Below are 9307 nucleotides of genomic sequence, written 5' to 3' on the forward strand. Positions count from 1 at the left end.
CAGATCAGTTGCAGCAGGAGCATCTTCTGCCTCAGACTGAAGGCAGACACGGGTCACTCTCAAACTGGTGTTGGACCCCTTTCTAGGAGCAGGGGAGGGAGAAAGTCACCTGGCCAGAACAGGTTAGGAATTACCTTGGTGCTGAAAACATGGAAGTACATAGATGGTTTCTGCCCTGGGAATTCAGCTGCTCACCTCACAGTTTCATACCAAAGGCATCTTGCTGCTCTAGCTATTTGGCTGAATGAATGTATCCCAAAGTGTGAAACCCCCTCAGTACTCTTTGGTCTGGCACAGAAAACTGTTTATTCCTGCCTGCTCTGCTCCTTACGCTCTGTTTTTCTTCCCAACTCAACATCCATCCCACAACGACAGCTCTCTCAGACAATAGCCTCACAAAACTTCTGGCTTGGTTGCTTTCAAAAAGTGTTTTCTGTGGAAAAGTTAGCTGCCAGGAATGGCAGGAATTCTCTGGCTGAGCCAATGGTCATTGTAAGGAAATTTAATTTCCTGTTTTGCTGCTTGGTGCCACAGTCTTAGCCACAACAAATGTTAATTTTCTTCAAAAAGAAATTAAAAAATAATAATCCTTGAGAGAATTCATAATTCTGTTGGCAGCAGAAACAGACCCACGTATCGTGATAAATTAAGGGCTCTTTATAGTGCCTAGTACACCATAAAACAGGATTTGAATCACCACTGCACACTTGCAAACAGCAAGCTCTGAGAAACAACATGATGTTAACCATCATTCCGGCTAAAGTCAGGTTTTACAGAAACCTAGAACAGTCCCTAAGCAACCATTACCTTATCATTCTGCCCATTATATTCATGAACTTGCTCCTGCAATGGAATGCAGCCAGCTACATCCCTCACTGACACAGTGGGTAGAAAATGTGTATTACCTTGCTTGTTTCTGAAAGCTGGACTGCTACTTACAACTCGCAAAGGTAATTAATTCTTATGCTGGAGGGACATCAGTATGCAGGCAATGGGTCTAGCCACTTCATGGCTTTCTTTTTACTAGTTACCTCTACTGAGCAATAATAAGCTGCTGTGAAAAAACGTGGTCTTTTACCCAAGGAGAAAACATAATCCTGATCTGGGAGTTTAATACATAGTTAGTGAGAAAGGAGTTCCAGGAGAATACAGCAAAAAAGCACAGAATGCACAGCAGTGCTTTTTGGAATGAGTGTATCACAGCCGTCTAGGAGATACCAATAATACATTTTTTTTTTTTTTTTTTTTTTTTTATGCAGTATGAAAGTAACAGGGCACATAGTCACTGTTCAGAGAAGCATCAGCACGTGCTGTGGCACCTTTTGGAGTTCTGGTCTCCTGTTCACACCAGTGTCAAAGCAGAACTCAGGAGCTTGGAAGCACTCACAGGCCCTGCAGTTTAGGTGCATACACAGTAATGGTTGCAAGTGATTTCCCAGATTTTAGCCCTTCTGCGTGACGTGTTGCAGACCAAGTGTCTGCCTCAGATTTATTTTTTAAAGCTTGATTAAAGCAATAAGGATTGAGGAAGCCCAGCAAACAAACAAAACACACCCACATTTTGTTTCACTTCAACTAAAAATTGCACACTATATTTTTACTGAGCAAGTTCAATGTATTCATTCTTTGAAGGAAGGACTTGAAATTCTGCAGGAGGGTTGAGCCTTTGGCTGTTCTTCTGAAATCATTACCAAAGCTGGCTGCATCTTCACCCTCTGATAAACCTCCATTTGATCAAAAAATGTTAAAAGATGGAGACAAATTCCGCTAGCTTTGTGCATAGGACTAGTGAAACTAAATGAGATTTCCTTGTTGTTTTTTAATGCTGGCAGCCCCTGACATTTGACACTGAAGAGTGATTTTCCAGAATTTGGAAGCCTGAATGGCACATACAACTAATATATATAACTATCTTACCAGGTAATTAATTAACTGCAGGAGCCCCACTGGGCTTCTTTATCATCATCATCATCCTGTCCATCACTATAGTGTCACCAGAGAAATGCTGCAGGATCACAGACCCACTTGGACTGGATGGGTCAGCAGGTCTGTGGTCCAAACCTCCTGTTCAAAGGCAGGTCAACACCAAATTCCTGGCAGGGTGATCAGGGTTTTTCCCAGCTGGGTCTGGAAAGCCTCCATGCTGCAAGTTCCAGAGCAACCTCAGTGCTGCTATCTGCATCCTGAATTTTTCCTTTCTCCATATATGAAATCTCTCCTGTTTTAATGACCACTGCCTCTTGTTCTCCTCCTGTGCACCTCAGTAAATAGCCTAACTTACCAAGGTCCCACAGCTTCTCCTCATCATGCAGGTGCTCCAGCCCCCTGACCGTCCTTGATGGCTCTCCACTGGAATCACTCCAGCTTCGTGTATCGGTGGACCCAAAGCAGGATGCAGCATCCTAGCTTGTCATCTAAAAAGCGCCAGGTAAAAGTGGATCGATACACTGGCTATGCTCCTTTTAATATAGCCCAGGATACCGACAGTCTTCCTCCCTGCCAGGCTGCACTGCTGTCTCATATGTAGTGGGCTGTCTGCCAAGACTCACAGACTCTTTCTTGGCAAAACTGCTCCCAGTCAGTCAGTCCCCAGCCTGTACTAACGTATTGCAGCTTTGCATTTGTGCTTGTTGACTTACATGATGCTTCTGCTGATGCATTCCTCCAGCCTGTCTAGATCTCTCTAAATGGCGGCCCTGTTCTTGAGCATATTGTCTGATGTTGTCTCCAAAGCTGGAGAGCAGGCATTCTGTTTCCTTTCTCCATTTTGTTGATAAAATTATTAAACAGGAAAAATCCCAGGACAGACCCCTGTGAACTCCACTTGTAACCAGCCTCCAGGCAAATCATGCACCACTAACCACTACCCTTGGAGCCCAATGATCCAGTCAGTTATTAACCCATACACTACTCTACCCACCAAGACCGTAATGTCTCAACTAGCATACAAGGACTGCATTGCTAAAGACAAGGTAGATCACACCCATCACTCTGCTCTCATTCGCAGATGTAGTCACTTCATCATAGAAGACAATCAGTCAAACATCATTTACCTTTGGCAAATCCATGCTTCCTATTCCGCATCACCACCACCTTTATGCTTTAAGAAATGATCTTTGCTAGAAGTTATCTACATCTTGAAGACAGGTGGAACATTTGCCTGTCTAAAGTTATTAGGGATCTTCTTTGATACCATCTTTGAAAGGTCACGGATAGGGTGAGATCTCACAATGACATCAGCCAGCATACTTGGATGCACCCCTTCTGGTCCTGTGCACTTATATGGTTTGAGATTTCTGAAGAGATCCATGACTCAAACTTTTTCCACTACTGGTAGTTCCTCTCCTCCTCCAATCTGGCGGTTTGAGGCAACAAAGGACAATTTATTAGTGAAAACTGAGGCAAAACCAGCATGAAGTACCTCAGCTTTACCTGTGTCTGCCATCACTAAGTCACCCACCCCATTCAGAAACTAGCCTTATTTTCCATGTAAATTCATTTACTAGTAATGTAGCAGTAAAAGCTCTTCTTGCTCCCCTTGATATCCTTTGTAAGTGTCAACTCTAGGTGGGCTTTGGCTTTCTTAACACCACCCCTACATACTTTTTTTGTAGCCCGTTCCTGCTTCCACGTCTTATTATACTGCCTGGCTGCACTGGAGGTCAATCATGAGTTACCTGGTTAACTAAGCCAGTCTCCTGATGTTTTACTTGTTTTCACGAGTACAGGGATGAACTGTTCTTGTGCTAGGAGGTTGTCCTGAAACACCCGACATCTTTCTTGAGTTCCTTTGTCCCACTGAATCATCATCTGCTTTTCTGTTTGCTAGGCCTGTCAATCCAAAGCAAATCTTTACATGCTGTTTTGGCTAGTCACTTCATCATAGAAGACAGTCAAACATCATTTACCTTTGGTAAATCCATGCTTGCTATTCCCAATCACCACCAAAAATTAATTACTTGAATTTAGAGATTTCCAGCCATTAACAGGAGAGTGACTACAGTCTTACTGGAAACTTACTTGTACTATGCAAACAATCTCCAGTCTTCTATGTAAAATCTCATGCAACATACTTTAAGCATTGCTACAAGAGTCCTTGACTGTTACATGTGCCCACACTCTAGTCACATCTCAGTTTGCTGAAGGTAGCCTTCGACATTTCCTGCTTCCAATGCATTGAGCTCATCACATAGCATGGCAAATGACAGAAACAAGGGTGTGGATCTGAGACCTGTGATTAATAGCTGAGAGTGCTGGTACAAAGCAGCAAATTTCTGGGGCCCGAAACTGAGGAGAGAAGAAGGCAGGAACTGAGGATGAGGAGATCATGTCTATGGTGCAGCTGAAGCAACAGGTAAAGTAATTGGTAGGAATGCAGACTGGAAACCAACTCTTAATACTTTCCTGCTGTCACTACAGCTATAAAACTCATATGGGGATTCCACTTTCCACTAAAACATACATAATGGAACAGGTCCAAAAGGCTTAGGTGTTGGAGATGAACCAGGCTGGGGCCAACGATGTCAGTTTTCACTTTGTTTTTATACAAAGTAACAACAACAAAAGATATTTTAGAGGAAAAAAAATGTTGTTATGATCATTACAGTTGCACAGATGAGGTTACAAACCTGGAAAAACTGTAGTCTGATCAGCCTTAAGACCTCCCTCCATTCTCTTCTCTTATTAATAAGCCTTATCACATCACCCTAATTGCAGGAATTAGCTTATTTTTTTCCCCACAGGACTCATTAACATTTATATTGAGCTTGCATCCAGAATGCCCCAGTTACACTAATTACAGCAAAAGCACATGAGGTAAACGCTATATATGTGAGAAGACACAGCACAAAGCAATTTGAGGAGGCATTTACAACATACAAGAAAATGAATCCAGTGAGAACAGCTGCATGGCATATTCTTTTCATGACCTTTTGTTTTTTTTTTTAAAACAATGTTTTCTTTAAAATCTTCATTTGGGAGTGACGCTGTAGTGCAGAAAAGAGAGGAAGAAAAGCAGGGGAGGAAAAAGCATGGAAGGGACGGAGGGTGGCTGCTGGAGTATTGAATCAATAGCAGAGTAGAAAGGTTAGGAGGAGGACCAGATGTTGGAAGACAGAAGGCAAATACAATCAGCTTCTGAATTTTAGGGCCCCAAATGCCAGAGGCCATCATGTCTTCTGGCTATCAAAAAAGCGAGACAGAGGTTACTGGGTCTGGTATCATTCCATGTTCCTTTCTTTTTCAGAAAAGAATTTGGAAGTCCTGGAAAAGGCTGTAGTCTGTTCACTGCAAGTATCTTCCAAGCTACTGCCATTATAGTGTAGAAAAGAAAAAAAAAGAATTCATGAATAGATTGATATTGTCTTGGAGGCTTTCTAAGGCATCCAATGAAATGATCCGTCAAAGAAATAAAATTGTTGAATGTTTACCATAGGAAAGAATATTGTTCCCATTGGAAAAACACCTATTGTTTTAAAATACAATGTCCCCTACAGCTGACACCCAGCCAACGGCAATACATAGCAAAAGAAACCACAGCTAGGAAAATACCTTCTCCTGCCTACTACAGTTAGATAACAAAATAGGTTAACTATTGAAATGTGCCTTACATGAAGATCAGTCCAGGTTTCAAGTTCTGGAAGAATATGAAGCATATGCCTATGTTACAAGCAGTAATTAAATGGAAGAGATGGCCCATGATCCACCTCCCAAAGCTAGGGCCTAACTGTGGCCCAGCTTCCAATGAATGCTATCAACTAGAACCAAGAGAGTCAGACTTCAAATAATCACAGAAGCTATTCAAATGAACAGTCCCTCTCCACCAAAGTAGCATATCTCTTTGCCAGAAGCAACAGCATCTCTTCTGGCAGGATGCTTCACTGCTTCTTTATTACTTAGCTACCTCCTTTCCTGCCCTCGGTATGCCACAGACTACTAGAAGTGAAGAGAGCCTCCCTTCCTGCTCCCCTGCATTTGATCATCCCGAATTACCCTCCCCAACCCGTTAAACAAAATCCTTAGTTCAGAAAATAGGAGGCTTTGCTTTATTAGAACTGTTCCTCTCTCTCTTGTCACGCACATACAAACGCAAACGTTCTTACATCATAAAGATGCAAAATACGTTGTTCCTGAGACAGTGTTTTCAAAGGCAGTGCTTCTTGTGGGCTCCTTATAAAAGAGGTTTATGGAGCTGATTTTTGCAAAGCCTGATGTTCCAGTCAGCCAATTGTGTGCAGATATTGCTACATATTCCTGGCTTAGAAGCCTTCACCATGCTGTGCCCTTAACTGCAGCGTCAGCAACATCAGCTTTCTCTCTCAAACCAGAACATCTTTATCTTCTCCTTGCAAGTAACACAGCTGTAACAAAGCTCAAGATCTCAGAATTGCCACAAGTCTCAGGTGCTAGAAGCAGTATCATCAGCCACATCCTGAACATCCTAGCACTATTTCCTCTCCTATGTAAGGTGCTTAATTATGAATCAATCTGCTGAAGAGACCATAAATATATACATGCGTGTGAGCACATGGCACAATATTAGGGAAATCAGGGCAATATGGAGAAAGGAGAAAAGAGGAGAAAAGGAGGATGACTGGAATCATGATGAACTTGTGTCTGGTTCCTGCACAAGCTTCCTTGTGCACCCAGCTGCCATTTTCCTTGCTCCTCAGATCCCAGCTGTAAAAGTGGGGAGCACACCTCAGCAAGGTGTTGTGAGTACAAGGCTGGGTGATGTTGCACACCTACAGCAGTAAGCCATATAAACAGACCAGGTAGAAAGGAACAATATCTATTCCTGCAAAATAGGATAAAGCGTAAGTACTGAACAGGGTGAGGCAGCTGGGGTGGGGAAACAGACCAGACAGGAATGGGGAGATTCCTACCGGGAATGAGATTCCTGTTTCATACAGAGCTCTTGTCTGTTATTGTTTCCTTCTTTCTCAACCTGCATTTGAAGCAGGAAGACAGGGGAAATGGCATGTAATTCATAACACAGTGCCAGACCCGGATTTACCAAATCTGCCTTTGATAACCCTCCTGAACTTTCTAAGGCTTCACTTCCTCAACTCTTCCTCAGCCAGAAAAAGTATTTACCAGTGGTTCAGTGCTTCTCTCCCCTTCTCCTCCAACCATATAGTGCTCATAGCACTTCACTAATCCAGCAGCTATCTCTACTAACACTTCCTTCATTTCTTTATCATCCCTTTCGGCCCAGCCTTTGCTACCCTTTTGCTTACCTTTAGTAATATTCTACTTCACTTCTCTGGCCATATCTTTCCGATTTAGGAGGAAATTCTAATTAATATCCTCCTGGGAGCTTACTGCTTAAAAACTGCTCATTTGTAGCAAGCTAGCAACAAACAAGTGGCAAGGCTTAGTCTGTGAAATTTGCTATTCAAACCGAAAGCAAAGATTCCAGATATCATAGTGGCAAACAGTTAATATATAAAATGATGAGGAAATATATGTAATATATTAAAGGATGCTAAATTAGGTTTCTGGAAGCAAATCCCAAGAAAGGCCTTTTCGATCATTGCACAAGCTTTTGTGCTCTCCTCATCCTACACAAGCCAGCGATCAGGAAACACCCATACCAAGGGAGACACCTAAAGCCAGACAATCATTAAGCTTGACACTGGGCGTGCCTTCATTAGAGTGCTAGGTGCATGACAGCTCCATTTAAAAAAGATTTAAGATAGCAGTTTACTTGTAAAGCAGTGGAGCCCTTGCCACACTTGTCTAAAGCTTTCAACAGGCTCCAAAGAGACACAGTCTGATGGGAGCACAGGCTCCTGAAGCAACTTCTCCATCCCCCTCTCACCATTGCACCGTGCTGTAAAGCCAGCCTTCTCCTAGTCACTACAAGAGGTTCTACTAATGGCCACACTAAGATCCAGAATTAGGACACTTTAAGACAGACAGTACGTTCCCAAGCAGAACAGGTATTGCAGACAGACAACATTTAAGACTTCATCTCTTCTGGCAAAAGAACACCTTTGGTTTTGTGGTTTGTTCTTTGGCATGCTGCACTCCAACTACTTTAAAAAATGTTCACATAAATGAGAAGTGTTGGTTTGACAGAGAACAGCTCAAGAAAATGGTAAGTAAACTGATGTGGATTTTAAGCTGTTCAAGGCTGGAAAGCAGGCATCAGTAAAGTAGGTATATCAAGCCAACCTTGCAGTAATGTAAACATCAGGAAAAGACGGCTTCTCCTGCCTACATTTTTTTGTTGTTGTTATATTTGTACAGCAATAAATCATACATTGAAAATCACCCCACACACACTTTAGGTTGATAAAACAGCTTTCCACCAGTGATTCATACATTGCAGAGTCAACTCCACCATTGGTTAAGCTTTAAAAGGAAACTACTGTCTTTCAGGGTGCATGCGTTTGCTGTGCTTGATGTGAACTAGAGCCTAGTTAGTCCACAAACAGTATGTTCGTGAGCATCCACAACTCTTATTGCAGTTTAGGATGACAGAAAACAATGCAGCAGCACATTCTGAGATTATAAAACTTAACACACAAACCAATGCCATACCACCTGTTCAACGAAGACCAAGACCTTCACAAAACTAGCTTAATAAGCAATGTTTCAACTATTTGTTTTCAATACTGAGACAATTGTGGTAAACAATTAAACCTTACCTTCATTCCTTTGGTAATTCCATTTTTCTTACAGACTCCACTTTTTAAGAGGTTATTCTGTTTCTGATGATGATGATGATGTAGATGTCCATTGCAGACAGCACTGGGATTAGCCATCTGTTTAAATTAGTCAGATTCTCAGTTCTTAAGGGTGTCTCAGGTCTTTCTACAGTAAAAAAGACAGTGGGATGAGCAGATAAACTTCTTAGTTAAGGCCTGAAAGGTATCCAACTGGTCTGTCAGGATTTTCCAGGATGAGAGGAGGAACTATCTTTTGCAATATCTAAGAAACTTAAAACTGTTTCTTTCATACACCTTCAGCCCCAGCAAACTAGAATGCGAAATACATAGCAGGAGGTGTGCTCTTAAAATCTCTGAAAAATACTGCTCATTGCTGGCTATTGTATGAACACAGCTTTTATGAGTCAACAAGACTGCTGCAGCTATCAAGAAGTGGGTGGATTCAGAGGCGGAGACATTTAAAGATATATTACCTCTTAAATACCTCCCAGGGAGGAGCATTACATTTTTTTTTCTCTCAGTTACATTCCATGTGGAGCTATGTTACTCCATTTAGAGTAGAATAATAAAATGTTTTGAAAACTTAAATAAAGTAATCTTTTAAATTACATGCTTCATTTTATGAAGAGTAT

General features: G+C 41.9%; 1 protein-coding gene across 3 annotated transcripts in view; it reads right to left on the reverse strand.

The window, feature by feature from the left end:
- SPTLC3 (serine palmitoyltransferase long chain base subunit 3) overlaps nt 1–9090 on the reverse strand; it is an 86564-nt gene extending 77474 nt beyond the window's left edge. For 2 of the 3 annotated variants that reach the window (XM_035552916.2, XM_035552917.2), the window contains exon 1: nt 8655–8996. In XM_035552916.2, coding sequence (XP_035408809.1) covers nt 8655–8771 — 117 coding nt within the window. In that variant the 5' untranslated portion in view covers nt 8772–8996. Of the gene's footprint in view, nt 1–8654 lie in introns of all 3 variants that reach the window. The other variant, XM_035552915.2, reaches the window with a different exon arrangement.
- Between the last annotated feature and the right edge of the window lie 217 nt (nt 9091–9307).

The sequence above is a fragment of the Cygnus atratus genome, chromosome 3, assembly GCF_013377495.2.
Source record: "Cygnus atratus isolate AKBS03 ecotype Queensland, Australia chromosome 3, CAtr_DNAZoo_HiC_assembly, whole genome shotgun sequence".
NCBI lineage: Eukaryota > Metazoa > Chordata > Aves > Anseriformes > Anatidae > Cygnus > Cygnus atratus.